The 14,172-nt window shown below is 43.5% G+C and overlaps 1 protein-coding gene across 3 annotated transcripts in view; it reads left to right on the top strand.

Moving 5' to 3' along the window:
- The window catches only part of LOC122789296 (prosaposin), a 705,108-nt gene that overhangs the window by 42,775 nt on the left and 648,161 nt on the right, over window positions 1–14,172 (top strand). For all 3 annotated transcript variants that reach the window (XM_044056612.1, XM_044056611.1, XM_044056610.1), the window contains exon 2: window positions 3,874–4,007. In XM_044056612.1, the coding sequence (XP_043912547.1) occupies window positions 3,874–4,007 (134 nt within the window). The remainder of the gene's footprint in view (window positions 1–3,873; window positions 4,008–14,172) is intronic.

Raw genomic sequence — 14,172 nt, 5'->3', positions numbered from 1 at the left:
CCAGTCTGTTGGGGAGCAGTATTATCCTCATTGCCCCGTTTTGGCTTCGTCAAACCTGGTTCCCTTACCTTTGGTCTCATCTGGTGAATCCTCTTTGGATTCTGGATCCCCATCCGGATCTAATATCCCACCCCCTAGATCTCCCAGTCCCAAACCTGGGCATCCTCAAGCTCACAGCTTGGTTGCTCCAGTTCCACTCGTAGCTAGGGCTCCCGGTATCTCTTCCCCAGTTAAAACTATTCTAGTAGCAGCGCACAAGCCTTCTACTAGAAAGATTTATAGCAGCAAATGGGAACGTTTCTCCATTTGGGCGGAACGCAAACATTTGGATCCTTTTACAGCTCCTTTGCCCGCTGTGTTAGACTGTCAGGACTGTTTCATCAGGGGGCTAGCTCCTCCACAGTCAAGATTCAACTAGCAGCTATCTCTCATCACGTGGGAAATGAACTGGGCCCTTTGATCACCATGAAATTGTGTAAGACCTTTTTGAAGGGCACCTTTCTGCTCAGACCTCCAGTGAAGGATGTAGTCCCTCCTTGGGATTTAACGCTGGTGCTTCAGGCCTTGACACCTCCCCCGTTTGAGCCTGTAGCTTCAGTAGATCTTAAATTCCATCATGGAAAACGGCCTTTCTTGTCGCTATCACCTTGGCTCGAAGGGTCTCTGAACTACAGGCCCTCTGTGTAAAACCCCCATACTTGACCTTTCACAAGGATAGAGTTTACCTCGTGACCAATCCCTCTTTTTTTCTTCCCAAGGTTGCCTCTGAGTCAAATATTAACCAGTCCATCAACCTGCCGGTCTTTTTTTCCTAATTACCCCATAACTAAGGGGAATACAAATTACATTCATTGGATGTGCATAAACAACTTCGCTTCTACATCCACAGGACATCTGGTCATAGGAAATCCGACCAGTTGTCTGTCTCCTTTAGACACAGATTTACCAAAGCTAAATTTGGCAAAGTCACACTGTCTAGATGGATTTCAGTGCATCATTTTAGCATATGAAAGTTCGGGCAGGCCCGCACCTCTGGGAGTCCATGCCCACTCTACTCTGTCTACCTCTGTGACTTTTAGAGCTAGTCTCTTTGGATGATATTTGCTCGGCAGCCGCTTGGGCCTCATCTCATACCTTTTATCAATCACTATAAATTGGACATTATCTCCAGAGGGAGAGCATCCTTTGGCTCTGCAGTGCTCCGGAACATCCTTCCATGGAGGCCTCCCAAGATTCCGGTAGCTGGGGACTCTGTCCTATAGGTTGCAGCACAGGTGCTGTTTGTCTTGACTTTTATCTTGGGTGAGTAAAAATACATAGTTGATTGGGGGGGGCATTGTCCCGGGATTATAATTTTGTATTTCTGTGTTAAGTAACCTTTTTTATGGATATATCCTTGAAACCATTTAAATAGGTTAGTGATGAGCATTCTTGGTAGCTAGGAGTACAAAACGTTTATGTACACTATGGTGGTTTCAGTGTCATTGAATATTTGTTAGGGTGGCAAAAGAATTTTGTTGTGGGTAAGATAGTAGCTGTACTTGTGTTTGACTTGGATCACCAAAGTTTTTCATCTGTCCGAGGTTGGAAGCGACTTTAGCAGCATGTATTACAAATCTTGAAGTGATCAACTTGTGTTTAGGTAATGAAACGTACACGGACTGTTCAATTAGTGGGGAGATGAAGCTGAGAGACACAATGTAGACATTTTTATGGATAAAATGATGGTTTATTTTAAATTATAAATATTGTAGTCCTGTCTAGCTACTTTATGACACTTAGATTTTGTAAGTAGAGTAATCCTTAAAACATTGGTTTTATAGTCTGAACAATTGCACTAAGAGTTTATCTGATTCCAGATTGCATTCCAGAACCAAGTACGTCAGCAATGTATTTGGGGTCCTTTCACTTTCTCAAGTACCCATTTTAATTTGCCACTCTTGTTGTTCCATGTGGCACATTCATTTCTCTCCTATCACAACACTACACAAATTGTAGCCTCTTCTGTTCAGTATAAGCTGATGAAACAAGATATGTCTTGTGGTCTTGTATGGCAAAGAGGATGGTACACTGGGATGCCATTTGGGGCACATGGCCAAGACTGCAGTGGCAGAAAATTTAAACAGTGGCATATAGCTTTTACTTCAGTAAAGCCGTATGCTCAGAGACTTTATGCACTTGTGACTTTTGATAACTCTTTTTAAATGTAGGGGCAAGGTGGCAGTATTTATCGTACACTCAAAACGTTGATATTGATGGCACTTGTTTAGTGCACTTTTTGCCTCTCCCACAAAAAGATTCTTTTGTTTTTAAGCATTTTTTTTAGTGAAAAGTGGGCCCTTTGGGGGTCCCCTACTTGTTCAGGTTAAAGGATGCCTCTCAGGCTCCGTGGGCATGTTTAGCTACACGAGGCTTTATTCTTTTGTAGTATGATTTGTCATCGTATTTGTAAATTGGTGTAACTGTACTCTTTTTGGATAAAGTGGAATGGGCACACACAGCTGTAAATCTCGTCCTGCACTTTTTTTACTTCGGTGAAAGACCTCCAAAACCAGTGGCTTAAACAAGACTGGATTTGGGGAGTGAACTGCTCTCAAGCTTTTTGCATGGATTGGTTGACTGTTTAATATTCTCTCTTGTTTGTGGTGGTTTTGTTTTGTGTTGCTCAGCACCTGTGTTGTCAGTAATTCCCTGATCAGAAAATTAGGGGTGACTGTCCCCACCACCACCTTTTTGGTTAATAGACTGAAAGGGAAAACCTACAACTTCGTAACATTGATCATAATGTCTTTTTATAGTGATTTATTTGTGCTAAATTTGCATTGTGATTGTTTTATCACCATTAATTGTGAATTCACTTCTAAGTGGACTGGTTAATTTTTGTGGTTGCTCCCAGGTCATAGTTGGCAAGTCTATGCTTGTTCGGTTTCGTATGGAGTAAAAGATTTGAAAGATCATCTGGGTAGTGATTTGAGTTTAACAAGATCTTCAAGTAGAAGAAATGGTGTAAAATACTTTTTAAGGGTCACTGCTCCTTCAGACCCCCCCTCCCCTGGACTTTTAATCTACGGTTGAGTATCTGGTTTCTCTAAAATTAAAATTGATTGTAGCCTTCCAAATGTAATAGTAGATAAAGGTAATGCTTGTAGTGCCAGCTCAGTAGTTGCACTCGCTGCAGGTTGTTTGTCAGCAGGCACAGTCACCAGTGCAAAACTCAAATGCGAATGTGTAAATGGTCTTTGTGTTTTTAGTTTGTCAGTGCACTAAAAAATTTTCATCCCTTAAAATATCATGTGGATGATGCTCTATTGGATAGTTGTTTTGTAAGTAAGATTGCACCTTCTAGTGTGCTTTTTTTTGTATATATTTTTAGAATAAAAAGTACCAGATTTATCCCATTTTTGTAGACTAAATTGCAATGTGTCTGTCTAGAATATGAAGTTCTTAAGAAATGGGTTTTTAACTAGCTTTAGTGTTGGCTGCAGGACCAATGCTTCATGGTTACACGAACATTTCTTTGTCACACCACCTAATGTGGTGGTTTGTACACATTTGAATGCAACGGGCATGTGAGGATACTTTTGGGAGGGTGGCCTAATGGTTAAGGTGTTTGCTTTACAAACACAAGGTGCAGGGTTCAAGTCTCCCAAGGGCTAGGCTTAAAATGGCTCGCAAGGGCAGTTAGCTTAGTACTGATCTATGAACCCATGTTAAACTCTCTTATACTTTTCATTTTGTTATATGGGTCCTTTGTGTGAAGGTATTTTATCCAAGTTTATTTCTCTCTATAACCCTTGTAATCTGTTTTACTGTGCACTTTGTACCTGCTTTTGGAAATTTTAAATGGCCATTTTAAGTCTTAATTTGTTTCAGCACTGGCAAATCCTCTTCTTGGAGATGAACAGTGTGCCAAAGGGTCAGCTTTCTGGTGTCAGAATTTGAAAACTGCTGTAAATTGTGGAGCTCTGAAACATTGCCAGCAGACTGTGTGGAACAAACCCACTGTGGTAAGTAAAATGCTCATGTGTAATGTGTGTGGTTTAATTTTTGGAGTAGGTAATCAGTAAATGTAGTCAGTTGTGGACCAAAACTTGGATTTTAGCTTGTACTCCTAACTTTCAATTTTCAGTCCTTGTGTTTTTGTTTACTAGTTGGATATTTATTTGGAAATGGCTATTTTCCAGTTTTTTGGAACTTTATATATCCACATTGTATGTTACTCCTACGTAATGGAGCTAGAAACTTAATGGAGAGAGTTATTTTTCTGTTGTAGGTATCTGAAGCCGTGGTTTACTTCCTGTTGGTAATGGGACTGTGCTGCAGTCACTAGTCCTAGTACCCCCATGTTTCTACCTGCTGTGGCTATCTTTTTTTTAATCTTTGTGTTTCACTGTTGCAGTCATTGCATTTGGGTAATCTGCTGGCAGGTTGTCCTCAGTCAGCCTGAATAACAAAAGTCTTGGGTCCTGCGTCGTTTGCAGTCTCCTCTTCCATGTCGTGAGGGGTATAAAACATGCAGCCGACGCCATTTTAATCTGTCTTGCTGTGTGGTAGCAGAAGCAGTTAGCAAGTGCTGGTTGGCAGACTCCTGAAATGTTCTCTGTTTCAGAACAGAAGTCTTCAAACTAAAGCTAAGTACCTCGTTGGGGAAACCTATTTTCTTGCTCCTTACCGATGTCAGTAAAAGTTAATAATTGCATTACTTGTGGGAAGCAAATACCTCAAGGATTTTCATTTGTACTGTATTCCTTGCCTAGGCCCTGATCATAACGTTCCTTGCTGTCGGTTTTGTGCTAGATTTAACCAATGCACTAAGTGTCTGTATATTTTTTGTTTCTAAATATTTTGGTCCAAGTTTTAATTATCCTGAAATGTCGTCTGTTAGCAATTAGACTACCAGAGTTCATAAACGCAAAGAAAAAGACCGAGGTCTAAAACAGACTAAGCTTCTCCTAAGCCAGTCGCTGGTACTCCAGCCCCCAATAGCCACTACTTCTGAGTCACAGGCCTCTACAGAGACTCATTCGGAGTCTGGTATGCCGCGAGATCCTGAGTATTGAATCCACGGATGTCTCTCCCTTGGATGAGTCCGGAGCCGCTGAGCAGATACTAGCTTCTAAGGGTGCTTTCAGGTCTCAAAATTTCTACATTAAACTGACGCCAGCAACAAAAACAAGGTCAAAACAATTTCTATTTCTAAAAAAATGACGCATGGGCCACGTGCTCAGGCCCCTATGCCTAGAAAAGATTATCCAAATGGCTGAGGATTTAATCACCTTGATTAGGGGTTCCCAACCCCCCCCCCCTGCTAAGAGGCCTAGGCAAAGCACTGACTATGAATCTTCAGACCAGGTTTCCATTTCTTCTGAGTCAACTTCTGACCAGGAATTTTCTATTCCACCCTATGAGGATTCTGATACAGAAGAATCCATCCCATCTGCATCTCCTCCCAAGGACTCTTTTGGGGAGATTCTGCATACCTGAACATTTTTCACTGGGAGAGTCAGGACTTCTCTGAATCAAAAAAAAAAAAAAAAAAAAAAAAAAGAGGCTGAGGGATTTCCTTCTCCCTCAGAATAGGCCTTTGGCAGTACCTCCTGTATTGGACATTGTTTGTGTTTTCAGAATCAAGCATGGCTTCTGATTCCCTATTTCCGGTTCCTAGTAAGCCAGACAGATATTACAGGGTTCCTGACTCCTACAAATTTATTTTCAAAAATCCTGCTGCTGATCCTGAGACTATTTCTCAGGGTCCTAAGGATGTAAAGGCCTCTTACAGCTAAAAATCCTATCCCTTCTGATAGAGATTCCAGGGCGCTGGATAGATGGGAGTAAGAAGGTTTATACGTCTGCAGCCTTGGCAGTCGGGGCTTTAAACTGCCAGTTTCATATGCTTAAATACAAACAGCATGTTGTGGGCTTATTGAAACAGAAAATGATGTTTATTTCTGATTGTGTGGAAAATAGAGTTACAGGAATTATTACATTCAGTAGAACAGGTTGGAAAGCATACTTTGCAATGTGGTTTTGATTCTTTGAATGCCTCTTGTAGGGCCGCCGTTACTGGATCTGTGATTAGAATGCATGCCTGGCTCAAGGAGTAAAATCTGCCTGGTCATGTTAAAGCTAAATTGTTGGATGCACCTTTACAGCATGATACTCTTTTTGGTAATAAGGCAGAAGAGGTTTTAAAGAAAATGGAGGACTAAGCTAAATCTATGCAAACTGTAAAAGATTTCTTGCAAGTGCAGCCACCCAGGGTTCAGTAGGCACTGGCCTACTAAAAATTGGTCCTTTCCTGTCTACAACAGAGCCACTTGGGGCAAGTCCAGCCGCTCAAAAGGCTCCAAATACCACAGCCGCAAAAAAGGCTCCAGATACCAATCGCAGGGTTCTTGCAGATCAAAGCAATGGGGGTGCCTCAGATCAAAGCAATGGGGGTGCCCCCACCTCCATATCTGAATGAAACAAAGCAACCTTACAGTAAGCAGTCTTGATGACTTTCCTCTACCAGCACCAAGCACTTAACTTTTAACAGCCTCCTTGTGGGGGACTAGCACTTCACACTCAAAATTGCCAGTTAATTACCCAGGACAAGTGGGTATTAAACGTAGTATCCCAAGGGTACAAATTTCATTTCCGTAACTTGCCAATTCCAAACGGATGGCCGGATCTGCCACAAAACCAGTGGGCAGAGGCCCAGAAACGAGCCCAAGTCCCTCATGAATATGGGGGCTATTCAACCAGTAAATGAAAAAGGGCAAGGTTTTTATTAGACTTTTCCTGGTACCCAGGAAAGACCATTATTGGCGCCTAATACTGGACTTATAGATTCTGAACACATACCTGGGCATTCCAAAATTCAAAATGCTGACTTTACAAAAACTACTGCCTATGCTAGGCAGGAACCTCTTAAGTTAGTGTCTCTATGGCATACCTGCATATCCGAATAAGGGAATCCTGCAGAAGATACCTCTGCTTCAAAGCAGGTTTTTTGTATTGCCAATTCTCTGCACTGCCCTTTGGCTTATCTACTGCGACCAGAGTGCCTGGCATCAGTTATTGCACTTTGCAGACAAGCATTCAAATTTTATCCTTATCTGGATGATCCTCATTCAAGCAGAGGACAAGGGCACTCTTCAACATCTGGCGTTTGTAAAAAGGCTTCTCGCATGCCTAGGGTACACCATAAACGAAAAGAAATCTCAACTGGTACCCTCTCAAATAATTACATTCCTGGGTGCAAGCTTGAATACAACTGCCCAGATGGCTTGCCTCACGCCAGACCAAAAAAGGCAACTGATAACTGGGTTTTTGTTGCCATTTGTTTGAAGTATGTTATCTGCAAGACCAATTCTGCAGACTTTAGGGTTCATGGTTTCCTGCATTCTAATAATTTCATATGCGAGATTGCATATGCGGAAACTTCAATGGTACTGTGAGTTTATGTAGTCAACATTATCACAGCCTGGAAACTATGATCCCTCTCATTCCCTGCCTACAACAGGAATTTCTTTGGTGGGCAGAGACCAGTTACCAAAACAAGGGACTGGCATTCACTCTACCCCCTGCCACCCAAACCCTAACTACAGGCGCATCAGACTATGCTTGGAGGGCCCACTTGGCAGGGAGATGCATTTGGTTTGGGCTCCATTTGCCCTGAATGCATCTGCATATCAACCAGAAAGATGCTAGTTGTTCAGAATGCTCTGACAGCCTTCAAGGACTTAATTCACCCAGGACAACTACTGATAAAGACTGACAACATCACAGTTTTTTATGTGGCACATAAGCAGGGGGGGGGGGTACACATTCCTACCACCTTTGCAGACTAGCCATGACCTTGTGGAACACAGCCTTGACTTACCAGGTACATCTTAAAGCTCTATTCCTGCCAGGAAAGCAAAATACTCTGGCAGATGACCTAAGTGGAAATGTTATGGACCCTCACGAATGGAAACTGGATCCACAAATCTTCAGCATGTTGACACAGAACTGGGGGAGCCCAGACATCTATCTATTTGCCTCTCCCCAAAATTATCAGCTGGACAAATTCTGCACAAGAAATCCTCACAAAAAAAGCATGGAAAGCGGATGCACTATCCTTCAGCTGGAAAAACCTCAGTCTATGCCTTTTCCCCCTCTGCCACTGCTTTCCAAGGTCTTACTAAAAGCCAGACAGGAAAAAAACAAAAATGATCCTAATTGCTCTGGACTGGCCCCGCTAGCAGTGGTACCCGCTTCTAAGGAATGTCTCAACTTCCTCCATGGTACTTGCGTCAAATACCTAATCTACTGTTACAGCAGAACTTTCAGATTCTGCACACTCCTATCCAAACTCTGAATCTGGTAGCATGGCTAATTAACTAATTATTCAAACACCTCTCAGTAAATCTGTGATGGGTGTCATTTTGGAAGCCAGAAGGCCTAGTACTAGAAAATCTTATGCTAATAAATGCAAGAGATTCTGTACTTGGAACCAAGCACAAGAAATAGACCCAGCAAAGCCCAATATTCCTCAGATTTTACAGTACCTGACAGATGCTGGACAAGGGCCTATCTTTTTTTCTCAAAAATCCATGCCTCTGCCCATTACAAGACAGCCTCCCCTCTTTTCTCATTCACTGCTTAAACAGAGTCTTAGAGGGGCCAAAATTTAAGGCCTCCCAGAAGAGCACCACTTCCTGCATGGGACCTCAATTTTGTGCTGTAAAAACTCACCTTGCCTCCTTTTGAACCAGCAGCTACTGCGGATATAAAATTTCTGTCTTGGGGAAAATAGCTTTTCTTTTGGCAGTCACTTCAGCAAGAAGGGTTTCAGAACTACAGGCTCTCATGGCAGTGGAGCCTTATTATATTTTACCCGGACAGGGTGTCCCACAGGACCAATCCTTTTATGCCTTAGGTGGTATCCAGTGTGGCTCTTAACCAGACCATTCACCTGCCAACATTTTACCCAAATCCGCAGAACAAGGGGGAGCGGATTCTGCATTCATTGGATGTACACAGACAATTAAGATTCTACTTAAATAGGACCAAATCTCTCAAAGTCTGAGCAACTACTGGTAGCATTTGCTGCAGGATCAGAGGGGAAGGCTGTCAAAGCTGACTATTTCTAAATGGATAAGCCACTGCATTCGTTTCTGCTATTTACACCATGATAAACCTATGCCCAAGGGGATCAGATCATTCCACCAGGGCTGCCTCTACTTCAGCAGCTTTTCTCAGAGGGGGTCCCAACCAGAGACATTCTAGAAGCTGCTACTTGGAGCTCTGTTCACACCTTCACAAAGCATTATCATTTACCTCTCCTCCAAATCCAGCGCAGGCTTTGCCACTGCAGTCCTGCAGGGCCTTATAGCCGCGTCTAATGATGTCTAGTTCCATCCTCCAATCCATAGCTTTGGAATTCTACCCAAATGTAATGACTGCAGCAGTGAAACACTAAGAACATAGTACACTTTTGTGTACACTTATGTGTACACTTGCATAAATGTAGATGTTGGTGTATTCACTGTTGCAGTCTGGGTTACCCACCCACCATCCCCCTTTTCTATACCTTTTCTCTATCCTTCACTATACTCAAAAGCCTTTGTGGTGTATTTGATTTTTAGTTGAAGGTATATTGTACATTTCTAAAATTGTGTGTGTGTGTGTGTGTGTGTGTGTGTGTGTGTGTGTGTGTGTGTGTGTGTGTGTGTGTGTGTAATTTTTCCCCCTCCCCATTTGGGGGACACCTGGGGCAAGAAAAACTGATTGATTAAAATGGCGTCTGCTGCATGTTTTATACCCCTGACGTCATGGAAGAGGACACTGCAGCTGACTCAGGACCCAAGATTTTGTTTTTCAGGCTGACTGAGGGCAACCTGCCAGCAGATTACCCAAATGTAATGACTGCAACAGTGAATACACTAACATCTACATTTATGGTAAGTGTACACAACTGTACTTTCTGTATTACAGGTGAGCCGAATGACAGTATGAAGAATATATGCACAGTTAAAAGTAATTATGTATTAAACTACTGTTGGTAGTGCTAAGTTTATTTGAATATGCTGGAGTGTTACTGAGCTTTTGTCTCTGTCAAAAGTGTGAGATGGGATGGGACCGTACAAAAAAACACTGATTCAGCATAGAGAGCAAGTTATGAAACTTTGTTAAATCTAGGGGTGGATGTTTCACACTGTTACATAATGGCAAGGTACTGCAGTTTTGGACTTCTCACATTTTGAGGATTGTGGTTAAGGTTATTGGATTTTCAGCAGGCTTTTTTTTTTTTTCACTGTACCCATACTGTTGTAATTGAACTTGTCACAGCTATTGAAGTCCCTGTTAAACTCTGAACAGCCACATGTATTTTTGCTTCCAGAAACTCTTTTAATATTTGTGGTTGGTTGGGGTGGATGAAGGTACCTTTAAGATGTTCGTGTTTCACTGTTGCAGTCTTCACACTTGGGTTATCTGCTGCAGGTAGCCCTCAGTCGGCCCGCATACCAGAGTCTTGGGATTTCTGCGTCTGATGTGGTCACCTCTTCATGACGTCAGGTCGTCAAGGGTATAAACCATACAGCTGACGCCATTACATCTGTCTTTCTTGCTGTGGAGGAGCCCGAAGCAGAAGCAGTTCACAAGTGCCGGTTGGCCGCTACCTGAAATTTTCGTTTTTCGAGTTTCAGACCTGAAGTCTCCTAAAGCTAAGTACCCTGTTGGGGATCCCCATCTGATGTCAGAACAAGTTAACTGTCTTGCCTGTGGAAAGCAAATACCTCACTGAGATTTTCATTCTTACTGCGTCACCTGTTTAGGCCCAGACCATGGCGTCCCTCGCTGTTGGTTTTGTGCCTTAACGCCCAAACCATTCGGGCTGTCTTTGTCACTAAATTTTCCTTGTGTTCTCCATATTCCAAAATGGCTTCGTTAAGCTGTCTGACTACCGATCTACTGAAAAGACAGTATAGGTCCAAAGCTGACTACACTTCAGTTAAGCTAGTCGCCAGTCCGCTGGTACTTGGTGAGGTGCCTTTGCAGCCCCCGATGCCAGCTTCTACAGATTCGCAGGCCTCTGATGCAACCCATTCTGAGTCTGGTATGCCGTAAGATGCTGCTTCAACTATGGAACTTGCGGATATCTCTACCTTGGATGGGTTCCGGAGCTACTGTGTGGGCACCAGCTTCTGAGGGTGTATTCCGACCTACTGTGTGGGCACCAGCTTCTGAGGGTGTATTCCGACCTACTGATGTTCGTATTAAACCAACCAACTTCATTCTTGGCTAAGACTACAGAGTTTCTCAGGCCCAGAGTTTGCACTACGCCTAGAAAACCGACCAAAGTGCATGCTCAAGCTCCCATGCCACAAAAACAAATGCTCAAAATGCCTGAAGAACTTATTACTCTTAATTAGGGGAAGCCAGCCTTCCCCTGCTAAAAGACAAAATTGTTTCCTTCTGCTGCTAAAAGACAAAATTGTTTCCTTCTGATTCTACAGACTGGGAAAACCGATGACTCTGACCCTTCTTATTACCAGGACATACCCTTATCAACCTATGAGGATTCGGATGCAGAGGAATCCATTCCCTCTGCCTCCTCGCCAGAGGAATCCATTCCCTCTGCCTCCTCGCCAGAGGAATCCGTTCCCTCTGCCTCCTCGCCAGAGGAATCCGTTCCCTCTGCCTCCTCGCCAGAGGAATCCGTTCCCTCTGCCTCCTCGCCAGAGGATTTTTCTTTTTGTGAAACCTTGCATACTTTAAGAGCATTTCTGCTGCAGGACTATCCTCAGTCCAAAGACTCAGAATTTTTAGAGTTGCCTCAGCACAGCTATACCCCCTGTCCTGGATATTGTAGATGTCTTCATGGAATCCAGTCTTACTTCTGACACTACCACCGGCCCCTAGAAAACCTGACTGGTACTACAGAGTACCCGATTCTCAAATTTCTCCAGAGTCCATTTCTCGGGGACCTAAAGGCGTTAAGGCTACTACAGCCCAAAACCCTACCCCTTCAGACAGGGATTAAAGAGCTTTAGACAGATGGGGCAAAAAAGGTGTATATATGTCTGCGCCTCTTGCATCAGAGCTTTGAATTCCCAGTTTCACAGGTTGAAGTACCGGCAACCTATGGAACTAATAAAACAGAAAATGGTGTTACTTTGGATTGTGCAAAATAAAGCCTTACAAGTGTTGATGCATTCTGCCAATCAAGCTAGTAAACATATTTTGCAGTGTGGTTTTGATGCCTTAGAAGCATCTTGCAGGGCTGCAGTCACTGGGTCTCTAGTATGAAGGCATGCTTGGCTGAAGGAACAAATCTTGTCAGATCATGTCAAAGCAAAATTACTAGATGCTCCTTTAAACAGGACCATTTGTTTGGCACCAAAGCAGAAGTTCTTAAAAAATGGAGGAAAAGCTAAATTTATGCAAACTGTCAAATTTCTTACAGGTGCAGCCACCTAGATTTAAAAGAAGCTTATCTGCACATCCCTGTCAGGGAGTCTTGCAGAAAATATCTATGTTTCAGGGCAGGCTCTGCACTGTCAGTTCTCTGCACTTCCCTTTGGCTTATCTACTGCGCCCAGAGTATTCACAAAGTGCCTGGCTCCAACCATTACATATTGCAGGCAGAGAAATATTCAAACTTACCCATACTTGGATGATTGCCTGATTTTCAGGTGGACAGTCAGGAATTGCTACTTCAGCACCTTCACTGGGGTGCACAATCAACGAAAAGAAATCACAACAGGTGCCCATTCACATTGTATTCCTGGGGGCAAGCTTGAACACAACTTCCAGATGGCATTCCTCACTCCAGAAAAGCAGGTCTATTTGACAAACTACTTGAAAACTAATGGCCATCAATACCCAGCTATCTGTAAGGAAAATTACTTTAAGCCCTAGGGTTCATGGCCTCATGCATTCTACAAATTCCATATGCAAGACTGCATACGAGGAGTCTTCCCTGGTATGTAAAAGGTCTCCTGGTGTCAACATTCTCAGGACCTGGAAACAGTGATTCCTATCTTACCTTGTCTAAGGGCAGAAGTTCCTTTGGTGGTCAGAAGCATTCAACCACAAGGGACTGCCCTTCACTCAATCCCTCGCTGCCTAAACCCTGACAACAGACTCATCAGAATATGCATGTGGGGCTTGCATGGCAAGCAAATGCATTCAAGGCAAATGGAGCCCAGGACCAATTCTCCCACATATCAATTTAAAGAGATGCTAACTGTACAGAATACTGACAGCCTTCAAATACCTAATCCTTCCAGGACAGCTCCTGATAAAGACAGACACCACATTTATGTGGTACATAAACGGGGGGAACCCATTCTTACCACTCTGCTAGTTAGCCATGGCCCTGTGGAACACCGCTTTGAGCATCCAAGTGCACCTACAAGCTCCGTTCCTGCCAGGCAAACAAAATTCACTGGCAGTCTACTGGACCCACACAAGTGGAAATTGTAGCCCAACTCATTCAAACTTCTAATTCAGAGGTGGGGTACACTGGAGGTGGACCTCTCTGCCTCCCTTGAGAACCACCAATTGAGCAAATTCTGCACCAGGTACCCTCACAGCAGGGCCTGGAAGGTGGATGCCCTATCCTTCACATGGGAAAACCTCTCAATTTATGCCTCTTCTCCCCCCCCCCCACCCCCTCCTGCACCTCCTCTCAAAAGTACTACTAAAGATCAAACTGGACAGGCCAAGGGCAATCCTTATTGCTCCAGACTGGCCATGCCAGCACTGGTACCCACTTCTATGCAGTCTGACAACTGACTGTACCACCCTGGCACCTACATCAGACACACCATCCCTGCTGTCTCAGCAGGGGTGGACAAATTTTGCATCCACAGTTGCAAACCCTAAACCTTGCAGCCTGGCTTATCCCCTGAATACACCAACAGCTCTCAGCAAACAGGTGCTGGACGTCATCCTTGAGGCCAGAAGGCCTAGTACTAGGAAATCCTCTGCTGAAAAGTGGAAAAGATTTATTATATTCTTGGAATTGGTCTTGAAAGGACACAGCTGTGCCCTCCTTACCCCAAATCCTTGATTACCTAGCAGAGCTGCTCCACTGAGGCCTATCTTTCTCCATTAAGATTCATGTCTCTGCCATCTCAGCTCATTACAGTACTGAGCCACATCTCTTCTCAGCCTCTCATCAAACAGTTCCTGACT

This window comes from Protopterus annectens, chromosome 14.part0 (genome assembly GCF_019279795.1).
Source record: "Protopterus annectens isolate FY-2018-M chromosome 14.part0, PAN1.0, whole genome shotgun sequence".
In the NCBI taxonomy this organism is placed as follows: Eukaryota; Metazoa; Chordata; order Ceratodontiformes; family Protopteridae; genus Protopterus; species Protopterus annectens.
Note: the sequence above shows the minus strand (reverse complement) of the source record. Positions and strands in the feature narration are given on the sequence as shown.